Source organism: Mus caroli, unplaced genomic scaffold (assembly GCF_978045245.1).
Source record: "Mus caroli unplaced genomic scaffold, Mus_caroli_1 scaffold_13, whole genome shotgun sequence".
Lineage (NCBI taxonomy): Eukaryota > Metazoa > Chordata > Mammalia > Rodentia > Muridae > Mus > Mus caroli.
The window spans coordinates 18,287,273-18,301,875 of NW_028227268.1; the positions used below are offsets into that span (position 1 = coordinate 18,287,273).

General features: G+C 51.9%; 1 protein-coding gene across 1 annotated transcript in view; it reads right to left on the reverse strand.

Annotated features, from left to right (window-relative positions):
- Nucleotides 1-5,254: 5,254 nt before the first annotated feature.
- Nucleotides 5,255-14,603, reverse strand: part of Wnt3 (Wnt family member 3) — a 41,955-nt gene continuing 32,606 nt past the window's right edge. Inside the window, exons 2-5 of the mRNA XM_021176596.2 lie at nucleotides 13,327-13,568; nucleotides 10,163-10,428; nucleotides 9,005-9,492; nucleotides 5,255-5,743 (exon numbers count right to left, since the gene is read on the reverse strand). Of these exons, the coding sequence (XP_021032255.1) occupies nucleotides 9,013-9,492; nucleotides 10,163-10,428; nucleotides 13,327-13,568 (988 nt within the window). The 3' untranslated portion in view covers nucleotides 5,255-5,743; nucleotides 9,005-9,012. The remainder of the gene's footprint in view (nucleotides 5,744-9,004; nucleotides 9,493-10,162; nucleotides 10,429-13,326; nucleotides 13,569-14,603) is intronic.

Below are 14,603 nucleotides of genomic sequence, written 5' to 3' on the forward strand. Positions count from 1 at the left end.
GTATTGTATAGACCAGTATTTTATATGGAACAGGACCAATCACTAATGGGGCTGCATGACGAAGTGGCCGCAGAAGAGAAACCCCTCCTAGCTTTGTTACAGCATAGGGGATTTTTTTGTTGTTTTGTTTTTAAATCTCTTTAGAAAAACATTAAGGAGGCTGGAGAGATGGCTTAGTGGGTAAGAGCTCTTACCGCTCTTCCAGAGGACTCAGTTCAATTCCCAGAATTCACATGGCAGTGTACAACTGTAACTCACATGGCACACAGATATACATGCAAGCTGACGGCACATGCCTTTAATGCCAGCATTTGGGAGACAGATCTCTGAGTTGGAGGCCAGCCTACTCTACATAGTGAGTCCCAAGACCCTGAGGACAATAGTTCTCAATTCATGGGTTACACCTAAGACCATCAGAAAACACAGGTATTTACATTACAATTCACAACAGGAGCAAAATTACAGTTATGAAATACCAACAAAAGCAATGTTGTGGTTGAGGGTCACCATGATAGGAGGAACGGCATTAAAGGCAAACAGCGTTAGGAAGGTTGGGGACCATTCATGCAGAGAGACTCTTCTCAAAAAACAACAAAAATATTAAAAAAAAGTTCAGTGGGCAGTGGTGGCATGTGCCTTTAATCCAGGCACTCTGGAGGTAGAGGCAAGTGAGTCTCTGTGAGTTCAAGACCAACCTGGTCTACAGGGTGAATTCCAGGCAACCAGAGCTGCACAGAAACCCTGTCTCCAAAAACAAAACAAAACCCTCAAAAGTTCATTAGTATATGCTAATATACGAGAATCTTCATATTTAAGTTTGATACCTATTTTACCTTAAAAAGTCTGAACTGCAGCCATGAGCTCGGTTGTTCAGGAGCTGGGTGGAAGCTGCTTCGCGGTACAGCGACTTCTCTGAAGCAGGCAAAACTGAGACCCCTGCGCTCACCCTGCTGTTCTTCATACCTTCTGGATCTCTCAGATACTAGATGCCACAGCCCCAGTCCTTGCACCAGGAAGCCCAGAAATGGATGCTGTGTAGAGAGGCATATCCAGCAATTTGGGGGACAGCAGTTGCCCCCACCTCCACTTCTGGGAAGATTCCCCAAAGGCCTTCCTACCTCCAGCCCACAGCATAGCCCTGTGAACAGTGTGGAGGGCTCTGATGAACCCCCACCCCCACCCGGATGTCAGGAAATACTAAATCTTCATGTGTTTTTTTTTTTTTTTTTTTTTTTTTTTGGGGGGGGTTTTCGAGACAGGGTTTCTCTTTATAGCTCTGGCTGTCCTGGAGCTCACTTTGTAGACCAGGCTGGCCTCCAACTCAGAAATCCGCCTGCCTCTGCCTCCCGAGTGCTGGGATTAAAGGCGTGCGCCACCACGCCCGGCTTCATGTGGTTTTTTATACGTATATATTTTGAATACTTTTTTTCTTTTTTCTTGGATATTTTCTTTATTTACATTTCAAATGTTAGCCCTTTTCCACTTTCCTCCCCCTCCCAGAAACCCCCTATCCCATCCTCCCTCTCCCTGCTTCTATGAGGGTGTTCCTCCACCACCCACCCACTCCCACCTCCCCGCCCTTGATTCCCCTACACTGGGGCATCTATCAAGCCTAAGATGTGTTTTTATGGCTGTCTTTTTATTGCCTAAAAATTAGTGAGCAGCCTTTACATTTCCCACCGTATGTTACAGAATCATGGAGGACATTCAGTTATCATTTAATAATCAAAGCCTGGTCAACAGGCCTGCTGAAGCAGAGTCAGCTATAAATATCCACCTGGCCAAAGAGAAGGCAAGGCCAGGACTTCAGTTTGCTTGCCTGGCAGCTGGGCTGCCTGCCGCCTTCAAATAAGTGAAGCCAGGCAAGGTTTGCTAAGAGTTCAAAAGCAGCATTTAAATTTTAAAAGTTATTGCAAGATGAAAGCCACTCATTTGCTGACAACTGCTGAGGCTGAGTCCCAGTGACAGACAGCCCAGGGGGTGTGAGTGTGTCATGATGCCAGAGCACGGATAACACCTGTGATCTGCAGGAATCCCAAGATCGGGAGCAAGGGTGCACACCTCTAATTCCAGAGGTAGTGAGGCAGGGGGATCAGCACGAGATTGAGGCCAGCCTGTTCTGCATGGGTCCAGGATAGCCAGCACTACAAAGTGAGGCTATGTCCAAACAAGAAATTGTAATGACTTGTATTTATGATTCTCCAGCACAGTCTCCATAATGAACATTTGTTGATTGATTAGTGATGAGATAGCTGTTTGCCTCCCAAGTTCTGTTAAGCCAGTCAAGGCTTAACACCATACATTTTGCTGAACTCACTTCCTGATGTAGACCCACACCACCCATGTTACGTGCTGTTATGCCCAGCACCACACAGGTCGACCAGCACTCCACCCAGAACAGCCTCGCCTAGTTTCCCTTGCTCTCTTTCTCCTTGGTTCCTTTTCCTATCTCTGTGCCCATCCATTTACCCACAGCCTGCCTTCAGAATAGTGTTGCTTTCAATAAAACATCACCATATCCCTTTATCTTCTCTCAAATTATTCTCAAAACTTTTTTTTTTTAAAGACCCACTAAGTCTGGTGTGTAGCACTGGCTGCCTAGAACAGAGGGATCTACCTGTCTCTGCCTCCCAGATGCTGAAATTAAAGGTGCACACACTGCTTAGGCACAACTTGAAACTTGTTCTTTCCAGTGTCTCCAGCTAGTGCTCAAGCATAACTATAAATTGTACTCTCTTTAATGGAATACAATGATCATGGGAGACAAATGGTCTTGGTAAGTATGATAGGGACCACCTAAATACTTGGCAACCTTATACAGTCAAAAAAATTTTTTTTAAATCCAGAGTGCTGCGAGAAAAACGAGTATTCAGCTCAAGGGAAATGCAGTCAAAGATGGCCAGCACTGAAGCCAGGAGCTCTGCTTCTACCCTCAAGGGGCTCACATAGGTGGAAAAAGATTTCTAGGGGCAAAAGATGCACCAAATGGAAGCTCAGGCGGTCATTGTCAACCGAGGGCCAGCAGGTGTTGGCAGTCCCCACCGTCAGAAGCAGACTGCTTCATGTTCTTATGGTCAGTGTGAATACGTTATCTCTAATAGTGGTAGACCAGAAGAAAGGAACACCGAAGGGGATATTTTAGAGGTAGGTCTGAGAACTGAAGGACCACAGATCATCCTAGAACTGAGTTACAGCACAGCATCAAGATGACAGGCAAAGGCTTCGGGTGAGTCACTGAAACTCCAGCCCAAGGAGAGAGTGCCCTTCCCAGAGCACTGCCCAGCAACCTATCTAAACCAACCTACAATTCCATTGTCACTTGGCCCAGAGCACAGGCAGAACACCATCTGGTCAACCTACCTACCAACATCTTCCACAGTTCAGCTGTTATCCGGTTCTGGCAGAGGAGCAGCCGTTTCTGGTCCAGCTTTGTTTACAGTTGAGCAATTCCTATTTCCCCAACAACTGGAGTTGGTTATGTAGTGAGAAAGGGAGTAAGACAATGGCAGGCCCTGTGACCCACTGGCCTGGGCTGAACCTAGTAGAAAGATCTGAGACATCAACATGCATTGTTGAAAATTTTCAAGTCTATGAATGAATTGCTGACCAGGTTTATTCTTCCCCAAGTTGGCAATTCCTTGTTTGATATTGACTTAATATCAAGTAATGCTTTAAGGATCATGTCACATCTGCTCTCCATCATACCTCATCTTGCTTAGAGAGCAGAGGAAATGACCGTAAATTTGGCCATTTAATTAGCACAACATTCAAATACCCTTGACCTAAGGACGAATCTGGAGACTCCACACATCGTACAATGTGTCCGTTTGAAGTTTACCTTCTCTTTAATGATTTAACAGAAAAAAACTGCATGATGAAATAGATTTTCTCCAAATATATATATATTTATATAATATATAATCTTAGTTAACTCAAAGGTATATACATTGTATAATAAATAATATTTATAAAAAGAGACTTTTTGAATATAAAATCAAAAAGATCAACAACTTCTACAACTTTTTACAAAACTTTGGATACAGCAGGTTGGTAGGGAACTCCCATTGGATGCTATTACCTGACTATGGCGAGGATAATTACAATGCGCTCATGTACTATTATTAAATAATTACTTGTCAGCTACTTGAATACGCCCCGGAAACATGACTTTATCACTTTTAATATAGAATACATAGATATGAAGAGACTTGTAAATTGTTGTATCCGTTCTGCTCAAGTGTCCTCACACAAGCGTTATCCAGTTGACTTGATTTCCAACTTCTGGAAGGAGAGATGGGAAGGGGCATTTGGGGTGCTAGGAAGGGATGGGAGGTGTCCCTAGAGCAGTGCTCATGGTCACATGGTAGAGAGTGCAGGCAAGGGTCTACTGGAGCCTGCTTGGCAAGCCAACTGCACAACAGGAAAGAAGTGGCTGACCCCTCATCAAGTCAGCATTAGCAGACCCTAAACAGAAGCGGGAAAGGACAAATTCTTTGTTCTGCCCCATCCCCCCATTTTATCTCCTCTTTCTGATTCTCCTTAAGACAGAGTTGATGAATTGATCCGTGCAGCCCCACCCACCTTACTAAACCCAGCCAGTACCATCATGCATCGGGAACAGAGCTGGGAGCTGCCTCCATTCACTGCTTGCCTCTTTTGAATATCTATCTAATCCAGATCCTTGGGAACTGAGATAGGCTATCCCTTTCACAAGTGGGAAGAAGGGCTTGTTAAGGATCTCTTGTCTTTCTGGTTACTTCAGCCAATGGGAGAAAAGGACGCAGGGTGGTCTGCCTTTTAACCCTCCCCACCTGCCAACCATGTTTAGATTGCACTCTAAGGTACCCGCTGCTCTCCTCGGTGTCTGCTGGTTAGCAAGGCTGAGAAAGGCAGAGCAGCCCATTCTTTCTGCGGATGGTGGATGAAGCCAGAAGAGACCTGCCTCCACATCTGACCTATTTACAAGGTCATCATGAAAAAAAAAAAAAAAAAAAGGTGGACACTGTAGAACAACAGAAAAGGGTGTGTGGAGATCTGACTGTCGCTCGAGGGCAGAGCAGGGCTAGAGAAAAACAGGAGCCCACCGGGAACTCTGTTCTGCAGATGGCTTCCCAGGCCACCCAGAACTCTGAGGTCTTCAAAACTCAAGATCCTGCTCCTACTGTTGGCCAAGGGCCTCCCCATCACTACATCCCGGGTATACCTATCTATGGCTTTTCTCAGAATGACAAGGTATGTCCAATTTAAATGGGAGTCGACGGACAAGAGGGGACTGCAGGGCTCTGTCCTGTTTCACAGTTCCCACCTCAGAGGCATCTTGGAATGTCACGAGTAGAGGCAGCTTGGACACAGAATCTCGCCATGGTCTTGTCCTTCCCACCAGGCCGAGAGCTCACACTAGCCCAGCCTGTTCTGTTGCGGTAGATTTTTTTTTTCATTTTTATTTTCTTTAACATGTGCAAAGGTAAGCCTCGAGTCTGTCCCCAGCAGACCCTGGTAAAACCATAAAGAAAGCCCCTCTGTAAAGCCGTACACCATCCAGAGCAGGGGGAGAGACGTTAGTTGAGAAAGAAGCCGCCCGTCCGTCCGAGGCCGGCTGGGTCCAGGTCGTGTATCACATGCAGCTGGCAACAGTCCATGCTCCTTGCTGGCCAGTGCCGAAGGCTGGCCCAGATCTAGATCCTGCTTCCCATGGGACTTCGATGAATGGTTCCAGCCGCACAATCTACCCCTTCCCAGTGCCCTTTGGGAAATAAACAGGAAGAATCAGAAACCTCATAACTGCTGTCAACATCACCCCCTGGGATGCAAAGATCACAGGCTGCCTACGCTGCCAGCCCTGCCTCCCTCCTCGCCCCAGAGCCTGCTGTTGAGGGAGGATATGCCATCCTCTGGAAGAACAGAGCCTGCATCCACACAACTCAAACCTCCTCCTAGCTGAGGAAGCCCACTGTAGGTAACCAAAGCAGCATTGCCCTACGTGGAGACGGAAAAGCCTGCCAGTCTGAGCCACCAGTCACAGCAGGGCTAGGGCCTGCCATCAGAAGCACAAGTGCCGTGAATTGTCCAAAAGAAACGGACTCTACCTAGTTGTGGTGAACTCCTTCCCAGGGTGCTTTCCTGTACAACCCTATCCCGTGGGATGTGAGGTACTGAGCCACGCCCCAGGCACCCCCCCCACCCCCCCCAGCCAACCCTCATCTCTGATGCTGCTGGCAGAGCTGAACCAGGCATGGCAAGACGACCTGGATATGCCTAAGGTTCCACAAAAGACTAGTGACAGACCCAGGACACAGGGCCAGTTAGAGGGGGTGACTAGATTCATAGCCTTTCTGACATAGGGATAAAAAGAATAAATCAGATATTTGTAAACTACCAGCACTCAGATACCAAGCTAGTGGCTCCGTGGGGACAGTGGACAAACCTCAAGCAATGGAGAAGGTGTCTTCCCCGCTTAGGGAGGATGGGATGCTACCACTGTGCTGAACTCTTCTCAGAGAAGGGCATGTGGCCTGCTGGGCTTTGCTCTGTGGCTCCTTTGTGCAAGAAAAAAGCCAGAGCCTTCTATGCCTGCTGTCTCCCTGCCCATTTGTCCCTTGGGTTCCATCAGTAGTAGCACCTTCAGGGGTGAAAGGACAGGAAGGGACTAGATCTCAACCACCTTCTGGCCTATGGCTCCAAACCAGGAGCCCAGAGCAGGCTCTTTATGGCTGTGTCTGGCTCCTGGGCAGCCCTGCAGGGCACAGACCTTATCACTTCACACAGGAGGAAACCTGGGCTCAGAGAGGCAAAGGACATCCCAGTGGGAGGGATCTTTCTTATCAGGAAGTGTGAAGTTGAGAGTCCCGTCCCCCGCGCCTCCCGCCCCATGGGAAGGGATTAAGGCTGTGAACTCTGTGGGCATAGCTTCTTAAAAACATGTCTGCATGCTACTAGAAAAACAGCAAGTGTCTACCGTAGGAATGTGAGGAAAGGGAGTTGCTTTCCCCCCTCCCCAGTACTGGAGATTGATTCAGGGGTGTAAGTGTTCTACTACCCAGCTATACCCAATTCTTCTTAGGAGATCATTTTTAGGCAAGGATTGGAGTGGGGCGATTTGGTGGACAACAAAGGCTAACCCTGTACCTCCTTCCCTGCCTGGAAGATCTCAGCTGTCCACATGGGCAAGGACAGAGTCATGGGCTCTGTATCTTGGCCCCACACTGCCCCATGTATCAAGCTTGGGTTGGCAATGCTGGGGCCTATGCAAGCCTACATAGAAAGCTTCTGGAAGCAGACCCCTGGGTCTATCTAGGCCACTAACTGAAGTCTAACCTTCAATGACATGGGTGGTCAAGACAAATGGCCCTTCTACCTGACGGATAAGAGGCCACACCAAGAGCTCCTCAAAACGGCCAGAGCTATGTATGTACTATATGATACTGGGGGGTGCAGGGCTACCTCTTGTCAGAGTGAATACCAGAGAAGGCCATCATGGTCTGCTTCCTTCCACCTCAACCTTCCTACTTGTTGACTTTTCTCCCATCCTTTTGAAAAGCAGAAAGAACGCCCATGAGACCTTCCTTTGCAGCAACCCCGCGCTAACACTGATGGCAACCCTGACACTTAGAGCAGCATTCACACCCACTAACTTGAGCTTTGTAAAAATCCATCAAGATCCCCATAATGCCATCACTGCATAGATGAGGAGTGAGGTTCAGCAGTGGGCATGTGAAGTGCTAAAGCTCGCCGCTGTCTTCCTTCCAGCCTTGACCTTGATAAAGAAAACCCACGCCTCCTGTATGGTTCTAGAGGGACCCTGGGAATGGAACCTAAGCCCCACAAGGAACTTCTTAGATGGGCTTGTGATGTCGGGTACCTCCCACCCTTACAGAGCGCAGACATGAGCCACCAGCTCTGGTGTGTCACCAGCTCCAAGGTCCCTGGGTGGAACACACTGTGCTGGCCATCCATAGATGGACAGAAAGCTGCTCTTCCAGGAACCCAATGTGGTTTCCCACGTTCCTCACAGCTGCTTGGGGAAGGTAACAGATGCTGAAGCCAGAGTTGTTGGTTGACAAATAAGAAAAGCCAGTTGAGAGTCAGATTTACTAGCAGAGCCTTCTCAGGGGAGGGGACAGAGACAAGGGTCACACTGGCCCATGCCAGAGCCTCTAGGATCACTCTGCTTCCAGGCTGACCTTTCTTGGGGTCCTCCCACGCATGCAGGCCACCTCTGGGAAGCTTGGAAGCATAGTCCACCAGGCTTTTATCCCACGGTTACTCACCCCAGCCGCTCTGAACTGGGAGCTCTCCTCTTTCCTGTCTCCCTCCATAAACTTAGTGAGAGTGCTCCCGCTCCACCCAAGCTTCAGATCTAGCTTCCCCCACCCACCTTCCCAAGCTCTGAAGGATTTGCGTTAGGTCAAAGCTTGCCCTCTCAGTTCATGGGTGATGTGAAATGACTCTGCCCCAGGGTTAGGAGAGACTTTCTAGATGACTGTCTCAGGGTCTCACTGTGTAACCCTGGCCTAGAAGTCTCTATGGAGACCAGCCAGACCTCACACTCAGAGATCCAGATGCCTCAGCCTCCTGAGTGCTGGGATTAAAGGCCAGTGCCACCATACCCTGTCCCTGTTTCTGACATTTGAACCTCTCCTTTAGACAATAGGGAAACTGAGGCCCTGAGATATGACACTTTTAGGGCATGGCTGGGACCAGACCTCAACACCTCTCACTACCGACAGCCAGCAGCCATGAACAAATCTGGTCTGGCTCATCACCGCTAATTTGTGTAAGAATTTTAATCAATTGCTTGTGGCTAACGTGCACACCCTCAGTCATTATCTGAGCCCCGTGTAAATCCGCCGAGTCGCTCCCCAAGACCATTCCCATGGAAGCGTGGGAAGCCTAGTTTCTGACTTCAGCTTTGGGAACTTGTTCGTCTTGGGAAGCTGAGAATCAGAAGGGCAGGCTTAGCAGGACAGGAGGAGAGGGCAGCCCCACGCCCCGCCCTGCGCCCTACCTGGCTTACTACTTGCAGGTGTGCACATCGTAGATGCGAATACACTCTTGGCAGCTGACATAGCAGCACCAGTGGAAGACGCAATGGCATTTCTCCTTCCGCTTCTCCGTCCTCGTGTTGTGGCCCCGGCCACAGCACAGCAGATCACAGCCATCGATGCCGTGGGAGGTGACATTGCAAGTCCGGTCCCTGGTACCAAAGGAGCCTGTCTCTGGGTTGGGCTCACAAAAGTTAGGAGAGTTCTCATAGTAGACCAGGTCCCTCTCGGTGGGCGGCTTGAAGAGCGCGTACTTAGCCCGCAGGGTCTCCACCCAGCCTCGGGATTCACGGTGTTTCTCCACCACCATCTCAGAGGCACTGTCGTACTTGTCCTTGAGGAAGTCGCCAATGGCCCGGAAGTCGGGCTGGGCCCACCAGCAGGTCTTCACCTCGCAGCTGCCGGACAACCCGTGGCATTTACACTTTAGGTGCATGTGGTCCAGGATGGTCTAGGGAAAGAGAAGCAGCAGCCAGTTCAGACTGACACACCTGGAGAACCTTCCCCCTCTGTACCCTCCTCTACTCTTACTTGGTGCCAGGAAGAATGGGTGGAAACCAGTGTCCCTAGTCACACCCCCAGCCCCAGCAGGCTTCACATTCACCTCATCCATAGAAGTGGTGCAAACTAGGGACTGTTATTCCCATTGAACAGATGGAAACACTGAGGCCGAGAGCTAAGTGTTCCACAAGCATAGGAAGGGCTATGCTATGGAAACCCTCTTTTGGATTCAAAGTCAGTCCCCAACCCACAACCACATGACAGACATACACAGACACAGCCTGCCAACCAGTGTAGTATAGCCTACGGGTATTGTTCCTATGGGGCAGCCATATTGCACTCCTTGGCAGATTTCTCAAAAGATCCAGGAACAGCGTCAAACATGATTTGAGTTTGGAAACCTACATGGTGGGAAGAACTGACCGCTACAGTTGCCTTCTGACTTACACACACACACTGATAATGAGTAAATATACTTTAAAAACCTACTCAAAGGACAGCTGGAGGAGAGGAAGGAGGGTGGTCAGGGGGTTACTATGGGGTGTGGATGGGAGCCTGGCCCGTGAAGGCAGGGGTTCAGGGAGTGCCTCCCGCCCCTGAGTTGTGGGTCGCTGTCTCACCGTTCGGCCTGCTTCATTGTTGTGCTTGTTCATAGCTGAGCGGGCATCTGGCCTGTTCTCCCGCGCATCCGCAAACTCCCGGGACACCAGCACCCCGAAGTCGGCGTCCTCGCTGCAGCCGCCCCACTTCCAGCCTTCTCCAGGTGGCCCCTTATGATGTGAGTCACAGCCGCAGATGGTGGAGGTTCCCTCAGCGCAGGAGCGTGTGACTGCGAAGGCGACACCAGCCGAGGCGATGGCATGCACGAAGGCAGATTCACGGGTGGCTGCAGAGGGATGGCGTGAGAAGATGTTCAGCCTTAGGGTACATACACAGCCTTGCCCCGAGGGCTGGGGAAGAGCTCAAAGGCTCACCAGTCATTGGGGGAAGAGCCAGGTGCCCTCTGTTGCTCTAAAGAGTCCAGACCCTAGTTAGTATTCTCTTTGTGAATGGGCAAGCTGAGTTCAGGGCTGCAGGACTACTAAGATGGAGGGGTCTATGGTGGGACCGGAATGCTCTCTGAAGAACTAGGTTGGCCACGCCCTGTCCTTGGGCTCTTGGCCTCCAACCTCGCACATTCACAAACACTCCTAACAGTTCTGAGTCCTCCATTCTGGAGACTGGAACCTGCAGCCTAAAACCTATTAATCCACTCGTTCCACTCGAACCTCAGTTCCCCGTAGGCAGATTTCTCATCTGTGCCTCACAGTACACTTTGTAAAATAGGTGCAGCATCTTCAGCCATGGCTGCCCATTTCTTGTCCTCCTTCTACGAAGCCACAAGGGTCGAGACAAGGCAGTTTCTCGGCCTCAGACCCAGGGTTCAGAGATAAGATTCTCAGCGGGCATCACCAGCTTTGTTACAATGAGAGCCACTCCCTGAGTGCTGCATACGCGCAGATCTGTCTTTTCTGTGCTTTATTCCCTACAATGTTCTAAACCCTATTTTACAGACAGGGCCCAGCGAGGCCAGCGGCCCGGGCCATCTCTTTTTATAGGTTCCCAGAGCGGGTCGTGCTATACTGCACAGGTGGTCAGAGCCGGATCTCCTTTCCTAGGTCGTGACCCGTCCTGAATATGCAGGGAACCAGATACTCAGAGCCACAGCAGCCTTTGCAGACAAGAAGCCCTCGTGCGCCACCTGCACAGCAGGGGCGCGTCCCACTTTTCCCGCAGCCCGGTGGGGAGCGCGGAACGAGAGCTGGCTCAGCAGTCCAGCCAAGCCGGGGGACTGCGCACGGCGGTGATCCAGGCCTCCCGGCCCTCTCGCCCCAGGGGAGGGCGCCCCTGGCTTCCGGCGACCCGGCCCCGCCACGCTCAGTTCCCAGCGCCCGGGCCGTGGGGGTGGCGGGGGCGGGGCGGGGATTAGCCTGGGAGCGGCGCTGCCAGCCCCGCTGTGCCGGTCCCCGTCCGGCGGGACCCGCTGCGCCGCTCAATCCGCCTTTGTTCGCGCGGTGTCACACCGCATTACCCGCATAATGCGGCCGCCGGGCCCGGGCCGCCGGGCCGGCCGCCACCGCGTAGCAACGGGCGGCTCCCGCGGCCGGGCCGCGCCCCCAGCCCCGGCGCCGGGCAGCGCGATCCCCGGGAGGCGGCGGCCAGAGGGCGTGTGAATGGCGCGGCGACCGCAGCGGGCGCGCGGCGGGGGGCGGCGCTCGAACCCTCGGGAGCCGCGAAGGACCGCGGCCTTGCGCCTTCCGGCCGCCCACCCCGCACCTGCTAGGACGTGCGCAAAAGTGGCCAGGACCCACCGCCTGCTCACAGGGTACCGGGGCGCGGGTACATCTTCCTGGAACCTCACCCCACTGCCTTCATCAAATCCCACTGTCTCAGCCCCATATTTCCTTGCACACTGGGACACAAACTGCCCTCTTGCTGTGGGACGGAGGCATGTGGCACAACCCACTGCTGCGAATCTAAACATCAGACCCACTGCGAGCGGGTATCATGCTGAAAGGTCTCGATGGACACTATCCTGGGTGGGAGGAGTGATCAGAATGCCAGTGTTGCTTTGGGGGAGGCGTCGGGACGCCTGGCAGTTTGATTAAACGCTACCTGGACTAAGGTGGGGCGCCGGAAGGCGGTGAGACCAACAGGCGGGCGAGATCAGTTTTGAAAAGCCAGCCGCCGCCGCCACTTGGCCCCAATTAGAGGCCAAACCTTTTATGTAAACAAGGAATAATTAGCTTTGGTAATAGAAGCGTAAACAGAATCATCATCCATTGATTTACTAATTGCCCTCCTGTCCCACGACAATAGCCTGCGTTTTCTGCCGTAGGTTGTACAGACACTTTGCACTTGAAACCCAGGTAAAGGGGGAGGGGGCTTTCTCCAAAGGAGGGGGGATAGCTCCCCTCTCCCAAACTCTGCGCCCACCCTCCAGCTAGCTCTTGGACTCCTCCCTTTTGGCTGTGAATGCAGCTTTTACGAATCCTTCTCAGAGCAGGCTCGCCAGCCCAGCTAAGGCCGTTAAATTCCTGGACAGGAGAGGTTCTAGAGCCAAAGTCCCCTTCTTAGGAGCAGTTACCCCATTCAACCCTCTCCTATGCCCCATGCTCAAAGTCAAAAGCCGACTTTCATCCACTAGGGTCACAGCTGGTCAGACTTCCAGGTCTCAAGATCACCGAGCGTGAGCCACAGGCCATCAGGGTTTATGAACATGTCTTGCTTTCAGGATATAGGAACCAACAGGAACTCTCAGGCGACCCTCGGGGGTCATGTAGTGCTACCAGCACCAGACAGCTTTGACAGAGCATGGAAACTTTTTCCATGGCACAACACCTAGGCCTGGCACCATCCCACCCCCACCCCAAAGCTGTATTTGCATAGCACTTAACACAGCATAAGGGAAATGTCACACATGTCTACATCAAAGACTGGGCCCCCACTGTGTCATCAGGGAAGGAAGGCTCCGGGCTCCTTGGTGCCTGCCCTCCAATTTCAGGACCCTGGGGCACCTCAGGGCTACCCACCCCCCTGTAGCACTAGAAAAGATGTAGCCTATGTGGACACAGCCTGACCTGTCCAGAGATGGACCCCACCCACTTTCCACCAGCTTTATTACCCTCCTAGGGAGAACTTGGACTCAGGGTTTCCCACAATGGGAGGAAGGGGGCAGGATCCCAGGACCCTTCCCACCACCCCCAGTCTTCCAGCCACCTCCCACCCAGTCTCAGGCAAGTACCTTTGTCCAAGACAGGCCCAAAGATGGCCAGGCTGTCATCTATGGTGGTACAGTTCCAGCGGCGGCCCCGGAACTGATGCTGGCACTCCTGGATGCCCAGCTTCACACCTTCTGCTACGCTGGGCATGATCTCGATGTAATTGCGGCAGAAGCGCAGTTGCTTGGGGACCAGGCCTGGGATGGAGCCGCAGAGCAGAGGCTGGGAGGCCAGAGATGTGTACTGCTGGCCCAGGGCCAGGGACCTGCAGGCAGACAATGGAGATGGCACTGTAGACACAGAACACGTGGCCCAGTATGGATGTCACTTCTTTCTAGAGGATGGGCTGGGGTGGGGGAGGAATGATCCGTGGCTCTGAGAAGCCTGGCACCTTGTGTGCTGCTTCTGACTTTCCTTGGGGACACGGTGTCCCACAAAGGGCACGGCACCGGTTCAAGCAGTGTCCCTCTGACATGGGCATGTGGAGCAGCAGAGCCTCTGGGGGAGGGGGCACTTTGTAGGTCTGTACTGTGCCACGAAAATAACTCTGGGTTGGAAATGAAGAATTGGAGCGGGAATCAAGTTCTGCCCAGTGCCTGGGCCCCGGTGCCCTGGTAGAGATGGCAGGGCTCCTGCAGAGCAATCTCCCAGGGACTCCAGGATTCGTGGGCCGTGTGGAGACTAACAGCCATTCATGGGAAGGAATCCAAACGTAAAGGACAAAGGAAGCAGAGGCCATTGTGATCACAGCTCCATCTTAAGGGGGGGGGGGGGGAGCATAAGTCTTGGCAGAGTGTTTGTTCTCTCTCTCTCTCTCTCTCTCTCTCTCCCCCCCCCCCACCACAAAGCCCTCTTAGTCTCTTCCCCAAGAGTACGGAGGACACCAAGAGCCTGTTTGTCTCTGATGGCATCAAGTGCTCTGTCTACAAGGGCCTCCGCCACCATCTTTATAGTTCCCTAGAAGTTTCTAGCGTGCCACCTCCCCTCTCACTAGAGACAGAGGCTCCGTTTGATGACTAGTTTAACTCAAGAGCAAAAGGAAACTCTCAGCAGGCATTCCCCCCCCAACCTTCTCACTTCAGTCAAGCCACCCCATTATTGCACCTCTTACATTTCAACCCTTGGGATTTTACAGCGCTGGTAAGTACACTCGGGGGGAAAGGGTTAACTACTGTAGAAAAATCAAGGTACTACCAGAAACTCTACCTTTTCCTTTCCTCTTCCAGGCTCATAATAAAGAGCAGAGTGTCCTGGAAGAAGGAGACCTAGGCACTAGCTAAGGTCAAGTCCTGGATGCAGG